This window comes from Equus caballus, chromosome X (genome assembly GCF_041296265.1).
Source record: "Equus caballus isolate H_3958 breed thoroughbred chromosome X, TB-T2T, whole genome shotgun sequence".
NCBI classification, from domain to species: Eukaryota; Metazoa; Chordata; class Mammalia; order Perissodactyla; family Equidae; genus Equus; species Equus caballus.
The window spans coordinates 107303199-107317144 of NC_091715.1; the positions used below are offsets into that span (position 1 = coordinate 107303199).

At 36.5% G+C, this 13946-nt stretch overlaps 1 protein-coding gene across 1 annotated transcript in view; it reads left to right on the top strand.

The window, feature by feature from the left end:
* COL4A5 (collagen type IV alpha 5 chain) overlaps window positions 1-13946 on the top strand; it is a 225583-nt gene that overhangs the window by 198964 nt on the left and 12673 nt on the right. The window contains exons 42-47 of the mRNA XM_001490419.6: window positions 5878-6011; window positions 8902-8974; window positions 9110-9181; window positions 9986-10114; window positions 10936-11034; window positions 13239-13451. Coding sequence (XP_001490469.1) covers window positions 5878-6011; window positions 8902-8974; window positions 9110-9181; window positions 9986-10114; window positions 10936-11034; window positions 13239-13451 — 720 coding nt within the window. The remainder of the gene's footprint in view (window positions 1-5877; window positions 6012-8901; window positions 8975-9109; window positions 9182-9985; window positions 10115-10935; window positions 11035-13238; window positions 13452-13946) is intronic.

Genomic DNA, 13946 nt, shown 5'->3' on the forward strand with positions numbered 1-13946 from the left:
ATGGTGGGAAAGTTTTTCTTCTTATGAATTTAAAATTCTTAATTATTCAGGATTCTTTTTAGGAAGCCATCTATCTCTATCTGAATGGATTCCCTAGTTTCTTACTCCCCCACTAACCCATTATTTCATAGAACCATAGAGTAGCCAATCTAGAAGGGACCTAAGTTTCATATTTGTGAAAGAGATATTATTCACTAGACACTTGTTAGAGATGACAAGACACATTTTATTCAAGACTATTGTAATAGAGGAGAGACTATTGCAACAGGGGAGAGAGATTGAGCTCAACTCTGAATACAACAAGGATAAGTGGGGTTTTATAGTCAACTAACAGAGTAAGGGAGTCAATGAATGAAAAATTACTAAGAACAGACATCAAGGGTAGGCAGATTCTTGCTAAACTGGACTAATAGAACACTTGCTAAAGGCAGGGCAAGGCTTAGACATCAAGGATGGGGGATGAAGAACTTGATCAGATGTCAAGGGTCGGGGACTCTCCCTAAACTGACATAGCAGGATTCTTGCTAAAACTGGACTCAGCAGACCAAAGACAGAGCCCAAGGGTGAGGCCTGGTTGAGAAGAGATCTCAGAGGAGCCTGTCTAAAGTTTAGTCCAGGAAAGAGTCTTTGTCACATATGAGAAAACTGAGGTCTAAAGAGGTTAAGAAGCTTGCTCAAGGTCATATTGTTAGTTACTGGCACGGCTGAGAATCTGACTTAGGGCTCTCCAGTGCTCAGTAAAGTATCTGTTTTACTAGTAACACATATCATCCTTCCACAAAGGCAGTTGTATAGTTTGATAGTTATGGTCTGGCCTCTTATTCTAGTTATAAATATGATAAGTGATGGAGCAAAGCTGCTTCTGCCATTTTAGGATACTCTTAGCCATAGAAGACTGGGCCCTGCCTCCACTTTCTTGTTTTCTGTTACTTCAAAATCTCCATCAACCCCTACTAACTACTTCGTATGCTTTTCCTAAATGGGTGTCATCAAAAAAATTAAGACAAGTGCATGCTATTTAACTATCACCAAGGTAAAGAGAAGACTAGGGTATACTTTGAAATAATTTTGAGTCCTCCACTGTCTGACTTGCATAGAAGTCTGCTGCCTTGATCACTTCCAGACTTTACTATCAGCTAGAAGATTATTTTCTTCTCAGGCACCAGAGTATATTCAAAGAAGAAACAGGAAAGTAGCCACATTACCTTAAAACCAATTTGACAACTTCTTATTTACCAGATGTACGCTAAATTACATAGTTATTGGAGCCCGGTATCTGCAGTATTCTCTACTTTGCAACAGTTGAAGGCTACAATCTTAAGTGGAAACAAGACTTAAAATATACCAATCAATTCATCAGCTTATGTTTGGTTATTACCACTTATGTACAAGACTTTAGGTTTTTTATTTTATTTTGTTTTTCAAACTTTGTTAGATCATTTGAGAAATAATGGCCTAAGAGCCTCATATACAAAACTGACTTGGCATATGACTCATTAAAATGTTACCTTTTAGAAATTAAAGTCTTAGAAGTTTTGCTATGATATGATCTGAAGTTTTCCTTATTACTTACTCAGACCGTCTGTACCAAACACATATATAAAATGTCTTGACTCAAACTCTGAATTATCCTAGGTAGAAATTCTAATTTAACTAATTATGTGGCCAGACTCTACTCAAAGTGTTGTCTTGAGTCAGTTTGCTGTATGTGGTTTAAAGACCATTTAAACAAACAGAAGCCAATATTTACCTTTCTAAATTTCAAATTACAAGTTGCTTTCAAAGCTTTATTACTAGGCAGTAATGGTAATGTTTTATAGTTATATGATGACACGCCACCATTTACATCATATAATGTACTTTTATTGTAATCTCCTTGAGAGCAAAGTTTGGGTCTAGCTAATCTTTGTGTTCCCTGTAGCAACTTGCACGTGGCAGATATCAGGTCAACATTTTAAAAATTAAATCTTTAAAACAATTCTACAAGCGAGATTAGGGCAGACAACATTGTTCCCATTATGTGGGTGAAAAAACAAGCTCAAAGAGATTGAATTGCCCAGAATTCCATAGATGTAAGTAGTAGAGCCAAGGATAGATCCTAGGTTTTCTACTTCCTAGAATTCAGTGCTCGAGCACAATTTATTCTCTCTGCTAGCCTGTGTTTATAAATCATAGCAAGACTTGTAAGAAAAGAAGATTATGTTTATAGTCAATTAATGTTAACCAAGAGTTGTCCTGTTTGTAAGCTTATCTTTTTATTTAATGATCTTTCTTTTAATAGTTAATAGCGTGATTTAATATGTAAATTGAATAATAATAAAGTAAATGTTATATTTTCTGTGTTTTGGGGCGGACTATTGCATGCCAAATATTTTAAAGCACCCCTTCACTGATGGTCTTCACATCTTTGGCAAATTCAACTCTTTATTTTCAAGTTCAATGATGAACAAATATATATTGACATTCTTCTCTTTGAGTAATTTATTACAAGTAATAATACGCAGAAGAAAGCCTCTTGATGAATTATGAAAAAAATCAGAATGTGGCGTCATGGAATGATTTTCGAAGAAGACAAACAGAAGTACAGTTGGTAATGACCGTTGTAGACTCATATTTTAGTTTCTCTATTTGGTCACCTATGATCTTTGTATTTTTGTCTAACGAGGTCTTTAAAGTTAACTCTATCTCCTTGGAGCAGTCTGAACATAACAAGAAATTTGCACTTCATGTTTTTACTAAAAGGATGTCAGAGACCAAGATAAAACATTTATCCAAAATTATCCCTTTTTGAAAGGAACGGAAGGCTATCAGTGAAGTGGTACTATCTTGTCAACTTTAATGTTTTGAGATGCTAACTTTTGGAAAGTCACAGTAGCAGTGTTAACATGATGTCTTCAGTAGAGTTTTCCATTTTTTGGATTAGTGAAAACTAGCAGCTTATTTCCTAGAATAAGCTCTATTTGAAAATGTTTGGCTCTCTATACTCCTGTATGGTTCTGTTTGCATACTGATTACGCTATAGGTATAAGAAATGCTGGCAAAAAGGGTTATTGTTTAACTTGTGCTATACTGTGAACCACTTCTAACTCATAATCTTATTTTGTACTGTGTGATGTCTGATACTGCTAACATCGATCTTTGGGCTTTGGTGAACTCTGATCTTCCCAGGTTTTCAAGGTTAGACTCTTCACTGGTCAATTCATTTTTTTTTTAATGCTTTGTATGTATCATAAGAGAAATGCACTTGTTTTGCTATAATTCAGAAGGCATTGAAGAGTGCTGTTATCCTCAAATACTACCTGCTCTGGTATTTAACGTTTTGGTGAAGGTAATGTGACTTATTTATGATCAAGTTTGAAATGACATTAGTTCTTTGTGGTTTCAATTATTTATAATGGGTAATCAATACATAAAGACATGTTGAATTTTAAATGGAAATACACTTATTTTTTTCTTTAAGACTGCATTAAGATGTTTAGGCAGGCATCTGGCCCATTTGTAACCTCTATATATTGATTTTATTTTTTTGAATTTTTGTCACGTGAGACTGCTCTGATCTGTGTTTTCATGACTGTTTTCAGTAATGAAAGAAGGTAACTCTTGAGTACTATTAAAAATAAAACTTATATGTCCCTTATGTCATTGGCAAACTCGTCAATTTAAATTTGAAGGACCCTAGAACAGCAGATCTGAATTAATAAAATATAAATTTCCCAATATTTCCTCTTAATTGCAAAAAGAGCAATGCCCATAACATGCCTAGTTTTTTTCAAATGATGACAATGTTCTGATTGATTTTCAGACTAGAAAAGAGGGTCATAATAGATTCCACTTTTTTTCTTATGTTAATCTTACCTTGTCATTGTTAGGGTAATTCACAGATAATTTACTTTTCTCTCAGTAAGCTGACTTGCTACCTGGTTTCTAGTCCAAATTATACATTATAGATGAAACTAACAATTTTTCTTAGAAAACCCTGTCTAGGGGGTTTGAACTCAGCAGTTGTTTTTGTTTCTTTGTTTAAGTTTAAAGTACCCCAACCCTTTCTTTATGATTGAGAAAGGAATTTCTGAGTGTGTCTGTCTCGTTGCCGAGCTAGGGTGACTATATGATCTAAACTGTTTAAAGATAAAAGGATTGTTGTACTTTTGTGGACCTGCTTCCTTTTCTCATGTGCCAAAGAGAGTAGTGTTATATTATGAAATCACATAGAAATAGGTGAAAGATTAAAAACTGGCTCATATTTTAAAGATATATTCTTACCTTCAGTTTTGCCAATAATGAAGATAATAATACTGATAATAATCATTTTTAAAACACTCTTACATAATTCTTACTATGTGCCAGGCACTGTGTCAAGTAATTTATACATATTGTCTTATATAATCCTTGGAACAATCTGATAAAGTAGGCACTATTCTTATTTCCATTTTAAAGAAGAGGAAATTGAGGCCAAGGAGATTAATAAACTTGCTAAGGTCAAACAGCTAATGAGTAATGGAGCTAGGATTCCAACCCAACATTCTAACTCCAGAGCTCAGATTCTTAATCTGTATGCCCTGTTTCCTTGTTAGTATGTAGCTGTTGATTCTGGGTCTTAAAAGAATTTAAAAAGTCCAAATTTTATTTCAAATCAATAAGAGGACCTTTTGTCCATACATTAACATGAGCTCAGTATTCTAAATCCATAGGTCTGTGATATTTCCTTCAAAAATAATCGCTACATATCTTCCTTTTTTGTCAAAACCAATGAAAACCTAATGTTACAGAGGAGAGAAGGTATAAGTGCTAATTATTGGCTGTTCATTATTTAGGGCTTCATAATTGTTTTCTTAAGGCAGCACTACTTAGTCTCAGCCTCAGCCACTGCTTAACACTCTGCAACAGTAACAGCCATTTCCTATCTAGTGACAAAAAGTGTGGCCATTGATGAGCTCTTTTTGGTTGCTTAATGCATCTGGTATCTTTGTTTAGAAAGAAGAGTTAAAAACATAGTATAAGGAAAAGACCTTAGCAAAATCTCATTTTAAATTATTTATTTATTCACAAGATATATACAGAATTCTTTATTTTTCTTCAAAAATATTTAAAATGTAAAGAATATGAAAACATTTTTAAATAAAGTCTAAAGTACTATATTGAATCAATAAATTTCTGACACTTTAAAATATTCCCATGTCTTAAGCATGCCACTAAAATGAAATGAAACAGTTAGTTTGCTTAAGTAGCTATCTTAATTGCATAATAATAGAAGCTGAGTAAAAATAACTATTTACAAATAATGCAATTTGAGTTTAATCACAATGAGACAAATTACTTGAATCCCTGATTGCCCTACAGCAGTGATTCTTAAAGTGTGGTCTGGAACCAGCAGCTTTAGCTACAGGGCGCTTGTTTATCTACAGGGCACTTGTTAAAATGCAAATTCTTGGGCCCCTCCCCAGAATTCCTGAATTCAAAACTCTAGGGGTAAGCCCAGGAATCTGCTTTAACAAGCTCTCCTGGGGATTCTGATGCAGGCTCCAATTTGAGAGGCGAGCCTTGTGGTGTGTTTTGTTACAGTTAAATCAAACAGTTAGGGATTACAGAAGCAATCTTTATTATAAGGTCCTGAGTCCTTTCTTTAGATAGGAGCTTATTGGATTTAATATATAATAAAATGCAAACTAAAAGGGTCTGCAAACCAGTGTTAATAACAAAAAGAACCCAGCCCAGCTTACATTAGAAAGAGAATCAGCATAGGTCTATATATTTTAGTGTAGTCAGGATTATATTATGCAAACTAATAGGATTTAGATGACTGATATTTTAAAAGCCTGACTTTTATGCTGCTCTTATTCTATACTAAAATGTGGTCATTTGTTGTGCATTATCAAGGTCTACCAGGTCCAGAAGGTCCCCGTGGTCTCCCTGGAAATGGAGGTGTTAAAGGAGAGAGAGGAAACCCAGGCCAACCTGGGCAACCTGGTTTGCCTGGTTTGAAAGGAGATCAAGGACCACCAGGACCCCAGGTAGGAAATGGGAGTAGATATTTGATGAGAAAGGGGTGTGGGTGTTTTGCATTTAAAATGAGAATTCTAAGCTGCATTATTTTAATTAGCATTTACTGGTCAAGGCTCTGTGCATAGTTCATTGGTGAATCACAAAGAAAGAAAAAGGCAACTTTCCTATATTCTTCCAATGAAAGGACCTTTGTTGTCTTATAGTTATCAAGTTCCTCAAAAGATACTTTACCTGCGGCTGCCCCAGTGGCCTGGTGGTTGAGTTCGGCATGCTCCACTTTGGCAGCCCAGGTTCGGTTCCTGGGGACGGACGTATGCCACCCTGCTGTGGCCGTGCTGTAGCGGTGATCCACGGGCAAAGGAGAGGAAGATTGGCACAGATGTTAGCTCGGGGCGAATCTTCCTCACCCAAAAAAAACAAAGATACTTTACCTGGAGTCTTTGGTGTGTATAGTATTTGGATTGAAAGATATTCATTTCAGTGAAAGCAAAGTTATAAATGTAAACATATATATCAGAGCATTGCGTGTGGATGAGTCCACCCATAGGGAAGTAATTATGGTGAGTGGCGGTATTTTAGACTTTGAAATTAAATTTAAGGTCAAATTAAGCTCCACTGCACAATTCTACTTTGTGTCTGTGAGGAAAACAGGCAGACACTTTAGGTTTCTGCCTTCACCTATTAAAAAAAAGAATAATAGTATATCCCCACATCTATATTCATGTGCTTTCCACCTTGGTTTGAGTGACACAGAAAGTCACATACTTCTTTATGGATCCTGAAAGCTTCCTCCATTCATTCAGAAGGGTTGTTGTTAGATTTGATAGCCAACGCAGATTAAACTCAGTCTTTTAATTCTGAGGGCTGCTTTATAGGAGGAAAAAAACAATCTGAAGAAGCGGCCCTTAAAGCTTTCCAACAACTAACTTTTTTTCCCACGTCATCACTGTTCCTCTAGACACCTAGACTTAAAATTTTAGTCCTCTCTTTGTTCATTCTCTGCTCACTCTCTACCTTATTCATTTCCCATTGTACTTCCAGTTCGCATGCCACTATGCCTGATTCAAGACTACTGCCTGATAACAATATTTTATAAATCTAGTATTCTCAAGTTCTATTCATTTATTTTGTACAAGTTAGTTCTTACATTTGCACATTTTCTATTTTATTTGGAAATAATGTTAAATTTATAGAAAAATTGCAAAAAAACCCTCACATGTATCATTTACCCAGATGGACCAATTATTAACGTTTCTCCCCATTTGCTCTCTGTATGTCTGTTATGTGTGTGTGTATATATAATTGTGTGTTTTTTTCTAAAACATTTGAGAATAAGTTGCATCTATCGTGCCGCTTTACCCCTACATACTTCAGTGCATGTGCATAAGATTTTCTAATATTCAAGACATTCTTTTATAGAGCTACAGTACAGTTATCAACTTTAGGATATTGAATATCAACATAATACTTTTATTTCTACCTTATACATTTTGCTTGTGTCAATTGACCTGGTAATGTCCTTTACAGCATTTTCCCCCTCCAATATAGGATCCAGACCAAATCACGCATTGCGTTTAACTGCCATATCTCTTTATTCTCCCTTAATCTGAAACAGTTTCTAAATCCTATTTCTTTCTTTCATGACTGTGACATTTTTGAAGAAATGTAGCCCCTTCCCATTTTTAAAAAAATAGAATGTCCCTTCTTTTGTCTGCTGTTTCTTTATAATTAGATTTAAGTTATGCGTCCCCAGCTGGAATACTGCATGAGTGACATTGTGTCCTTCTCAGATATGGAGGCCCACAATGTTCATCTGCTCCTCATTGGTGATCTTAGTTTTGATTGCCTCATCAAGCTGTTATCTGGTTTCTCTACTGTATGGTTACTATTTTTCCCCTTGTAACTAATAAGAGAAACTATGAGAAGGTACATTAACATCATGAAAATATACTGCTCCTCATCAAAATTTCCCCTTAGATTTAACATCTACTTATGACTTTTGCCTCAACCAATCAATACTAGGATGGTGGCAAATGATGATTTTCCAACTTTAACACTACCTCCACATGTACTAGTTGGACCTACTGTAAGGAAGAGCCTCTTTGCTCTTCCATTTATTGTCTATTTATTATCAATATGGACCCATAAATTCCCATTTTTTTCAACAATTTGCAATTTCTTAAACTATCATTACTTATTTTGGTGCTCAAATTGTCCTAGATTTGGGAACTTCTTCAAGCTGGATCCTATGTCTTTCTGACATTGACTGCCCCCCACTTTTAGCACTTTCTTACATTTTGGCATAATAAGATGTTCCAGGCTTGCTCCTATTTTATTCCTACTAATAGGAGATTCATTGTCCCACACTTATTCTTCGTTTAGGTCCGTCCTAGAGGTATTTTCAACTCCTCTTTTTCCCATAGTTTTCTTTTCCTTCAAACCCAATTAATTAACAGGCCCTACTATATTTTTTGCTAAGTTTTTCAGACTTTATTGTTTCTGCATGTGATTCTAATCCAAACACTTATCAGCTTGGGGCTCCACTAAAATCAAGTGCCTTGGTTAATGATAATAAAGTAATAGCTACCATTTATTAAGTACACACATGCCAATCAGTTTTCTAAGTTCTTAATGTGAACTATCTCATTTAATCCTCACAACAATCCCATGAAGTAGATACTGTTATTTTCTCTATGTTAGAGGTGAGAAAACTATGAATCAAAGAGGTTAAATAATCAACTCAAGGTCACACAAGCTAAAAAGAAGCAAAATTGGGATTTGGAAACTGGAAGCTTGACTCTAGAGCCAGTGCTGTAAACCATTATGCAATACCACCTATGCCCTCACTTTCTTATTCCCCCCAATTTTTTTCTAAAATTAATGATTTTATTTACTCAGGGTAATCCTGGCCGGCCAGGTCTCAATGGAATGAAAGGAGATCCTGGTCTCCCTGGTGTTCCAGGATTTCCAGGTATTTGAAGAGATATTTTGAGGTTCTCCCTTTACATTAAATTCCTTTGGGTCAAGACACCCATTTTCTGATTTGGCTGGGTAAAGGCTGTGGCCCTGCTGCTTTGCTGTGCAATTGTATGTATCTTCTTTGCAGGCATGAAAGGACCCAGTGGAATACCTGGTTTAACTGGCCCTGAGGGGGATCCAGGACTTATTGGCCCCCCAGGTAAGACTTATTCCTGGAGCTAGTTATACCTGATACTTAAACATATTGAAGAATTTGAAAGTTTGCATTCTGCCTTTTAACCAAACTTTCAGGGTTTCAGTCCCCAGCAACTAAGGGAAAATAGGCAGGACTCTTTCCCTATTTACTAATCTCTCAAGTTCTCTATGTCAATGTACTATCACGAGCAAACCTTTTAAGTTGAAGATAGATGCAAGACCCTCAAGAATGCTTCATTGAGATTTTTATTGGCTTTTATACTAACTTTCTCATATTCAGTTAAACAGATCACAAGAGCAAGTCACATAGGTATGTTTATATATTTTTTATGTGAAAACATTTCTTTTCGCTGAGAGACTTATAGAGGTTTCCTGTAAACTGTGAAATAGAGTGTGTGCTAAATTCCCCTACTAGTTCAGTGGGTCCTTTGACAAGTACAACAAACAAGAACTGCAAATGAGGTTGGAATTAGAATGGTCTTGTCAGGAAGTAGAATCATCTTCCCCTGACACAAGCGTTCACGGATATGGATTAGACTTTCTAGGAACCGAGTCATCCTTCAATGCATGAAAATAGGGACAATATGCCTAATTTTTTCATTGACTCTAAGAAAATTATTTATTTTTTGTCTTCTGGGTGAGATAATGATAGTTTTCCCAAACAGATTTCTGTTGGACATGGCAACATTCTAATGCATATAACTTGTTTTTTACACCAGTTCTTATGCTGACCTTAGGTCACTTTTGCATCCATTCCTTCTGACCTTTCTCTTCCCTACCTTCAAATTTGTGTGTGTTTACCTCTTAGGTCCTCCTGGATTACCTGGTCCTTCAGGACAGAGTATTATAATCAAAGGAGATGCTGGTCCACCAGGGGTCCCAGGCCAGCCTGGATTAAAAGGTCTACCAGGACTACCAGGACCTCAAGGCTTACCAGGTACCTTTGCAGATCTTTTTAATCCTTATCTATTTGAGAACACTTCCCTAGGTCTCCTTTCACTTGTCAGAGTTGGTCTCAGAAAATAGGAATCTCAGCAACCAGTAGAATACCAGACAACCGCAAGTCCCATTTACTTTTTTCTTGAAAATGTTAATTTCTCATGCCCCAATTTCTTTTAGGCCCAGTCCTATTTCTTCTAGCTCCTCTAGCTATTCTAATTTGAACAATTAGATTAATGTTAAAAAAAAACTTGTAATGAAATTAATATGCATTTAAGATCTAGTGCTTTCTCTATCTCAACCACCAGAAGGATAGAAGGATGATTTGGTGGGCCATCAGTTCCCCACTGTGAGGCCACATGATTTTTAAACTGAATCCTATCTGGTTGGCCATTTGACTCTATTCTTGCAGTCAATTTTGATTATAAAGGAAAGCTAGAAACTAACTTCAGTCTTTTTCTTCTAAAGTCTTTTTTTTTTCTTTGAGTGGCAGTCTTTCCATAAATAAAGTGTACCAGGCAGTAACAGCCTTACATATGGTGGGATAGATAACAAAAGTTGGGCCTTGCAACTCTGTCTTGTTCTGAAGGCGAAGAGAACACAACTTCCATAATATGGAAGAGGTCAAAAGGATTGTTTAAAACTAAAGCTAAATCCTTGTCTCCTTGTTTTGTCCTGGGCTTGAGCTCATTTTATCTGGATTAAACACAAAACCAGATTATGAATTCAGTGACATTCAAGGACCTTAAGTCTCCTAGATTTCTCTGGATGCGAAATTATTCTATTCACATTCAGAAATCCTATTTCTTTTTCCTGTAGGTCCAATTGGCCCTCCAGGAGAGCCTGGACGCAATGGACTCCCTGGCTTTGATGGTGCAGGAGGGCGCAAAGGAGACCCAGGTCTGCCAGGCCAGCCAGGTGAGACAAGTAAAACACTGCTGCTGATACTAGTCTGTAAGTCGGGGAGACCACTGGATGTACGGCCTCCAATTAGAGCTGTGAGAGCCCCCTCTTGAGAGAGTGCAGCTAGCTGATGAGTCTGTTGCTGGGCAAAAATAGGGTAGCACATACGAGGAGATTTGTTAGTATAAGAGAAGCATAGAAAAGTTGTTTTTATTTGTGTGTTTAGAGCACTGGAAAACCCAGCTCTTCCTCAAAATGAAGATTTTCCAGCTACTCACTTGTTCTGATGATTTTCAGTATGTTGATTTAAATTCTATGAGCATCTTGAAACCATTGTGAATATTTCCACATTTGAAAATATCACGATAGAGTGTAATTTCCCCCATAAAATTCAGTAAATGTAATTGTGAAGTTAAGTGATCCCCATAGAGCTTTGAGAGTCATAGTGTCATCTTGTATTGAGAAAAAATATTGGTATGCAGATTTTTGAGGTCACTCATTAATAGGTGCTCCCGATAACACTGAATTGGTATCTGCTAGATTTTAAATCTGTGCTCAACCTACTTCCAAAAAGAATTCGAGTCAACTTACAATAAAAAAAATACTAAAGTAAGATTCCTAAAATAGAAATAAAAGATCATAAACTCAATAGATTTTTTTGCCAGTTTTTTTTTATTGAGTTATTGATAGGTTACAATCTTGTGAAATTTCAATTGTACATTAATGTTTGTCAGTCATGTTGTAGGTGCACCACTTCACCCTTTGTGCCCACCCCCCACCCCACCTTTCCCCTGGTAGCCACTAAACTGTTCTTGGTCCATAGTTTTAAATTCCTCATATGAGTGGAGTCATACACAGATTATCTTTCTCTTGCTGGCTTATTTCACTTAACATAATTCTCTCAAGGTCCATCCACGTTATTGCAAATGGAATGATTTTGTTCTGTTTTGCAGCTGAGTAGTATTCCATTGTATATATGTACCACATCTTTATCCATTCGTCTGTTGATGGGCACTTAGGTTGCTTCCACGTCTTGGCTATTGTAAACAGTGCTGCAATAAACATTGTGGTGCACAGGACTTTTGGGATTGCTGACTTCAGGCTCTTTGGATAAATACCTAGTAGTGGGATGGCTGGATCGTATGGTAGTTCTATTTTTAGTTTTTTGAGGAATCTCCATACTGTTTTCCATAGTGGCTGCACCAGTTTGCATTCCCACCAGCAGTGTATGAGGGTTCCTTTTTCTCCGCAATCTCTCCAACATTTGTTGCTATTAGTTTTAGATATTTTTGTCATTCTAATGGGTGTAAGGTGATATCTTAGTGTAGTTGATCATAAACTCAATAGATTTTTAATATGCATTAGCAACTCCAGATAGTATAAAACATAAAGAGTTTATATTGGCAAAAAATATCAGTGGCAACAAGGCAAAGTGGTGATACCTGTGGCCTTCCTAGAATCAACATCCTGCCATTTCATTAATGAGGAAAACAAACAACTTAGTGTCATCTCCTGTATTTCTAGGGAAGAAACAAGTTAGTGTCATCTTCATTATGTATGGACATTGCTGTGAAGTTTCCCCAAAATGAAAATTTCTACGCACAATGTCCAAAGGCCTGCATATAAAGATAATTTTAAAGTGAGCTCAAATTAAGAGGCTAAATAGAGAAAGGGAACCAGTGGTAGATTGAAAACAGACATTTTGAAAAGGCTTCTTTAGAGTGCCCTGTCTATTCTCTAAACAAAAAGGTATGCCTGAGAATAATTTCCTAGAAAGATTCAAAGGAAGTGTTTTTCAGCACTGAAGCTGGCAGACTGATGGCATTCACACCCTTCCTTTCTCATTGATGAACAGAACAGGAGACTGAAATTTTTTCATGGGGCTTGAACTCTTTGAGTATAGGAAAAGACTACATGACATACAGACTCTTCAAATAAGCATCACTCCTTCCCGTCTAATGTTCCTTTCACACAGAATTTATTTAGTGCCTAATGTCGTCAACCAATTCCAGAAGAAAAAAAATGTATTTAAATCTCTTTGATGGCAGGGACTGTATTTTATTTATCTCCAAACCTGTGATATCTGACAATGCCTTTATAGACACTCTATAAATATTGACTAAATTAACAAATTAAAAGAGGTCTAATGTTTTGTCAGCATCCATAATAGTGGATCAGAGCTTACTTAATCTTGTATACTGATGATTCCATGGAAATAGGTACTCGCGGTTTGGATGGTCCCCCTGGGCCAGATGGATTGCAAGGCCCCCCAGGTCCTCCTGGAACCTCCTCTATTGCCCATGGATTCCTCATCACACGTCACAGCCAGACAACAGATGCACCACAATGCCCGCAGGGTACTGTCCAGATATATGAAGGCTTTTCTCTCCTGTATGTACAAGGAAATAAAAGAGCTCACGGTCAAGACTTGGGTGAGATAATTGGCATCTTATTTCTTACTACGCATTTTATTTTTGTTTTGAAAATCCTGTTGGGTTTTAGAGTAGCCTTGGCTTAAGTGCATCTCTTTTTTTATTTTGGGGCTTCTAAATTGGAGACCATGTCAAGGACAGCTGAATATATTCACCATGAGTTTTAAATAAATAATATTTAACTTTCACCTGAAAGCATTAATTAGCTAGTGTGAGGTACAATTCTTGGCCTAAAGCAAGATGTCTTGGAAAGGGCCACATTTACTTTTGTTAGCTTAGTTATTAAGGAAACAGATTCCCTGGGCTCTCTACAGTATAGCAGCTGCTTGAGTGGGCAGTGTTTATAACTCATGGGAGGTAGTTTCCTCTTCTCTGACACTGGTCTTCATCAAGTTGAAAGATAAATTCTGAAGAGAATCTTGGTTTTTACATCAAAGAAGGTAAGGTCATTGCTTAATTATGCTAGTTTATAGTTCCCAAAATAAGTGCCTTAGG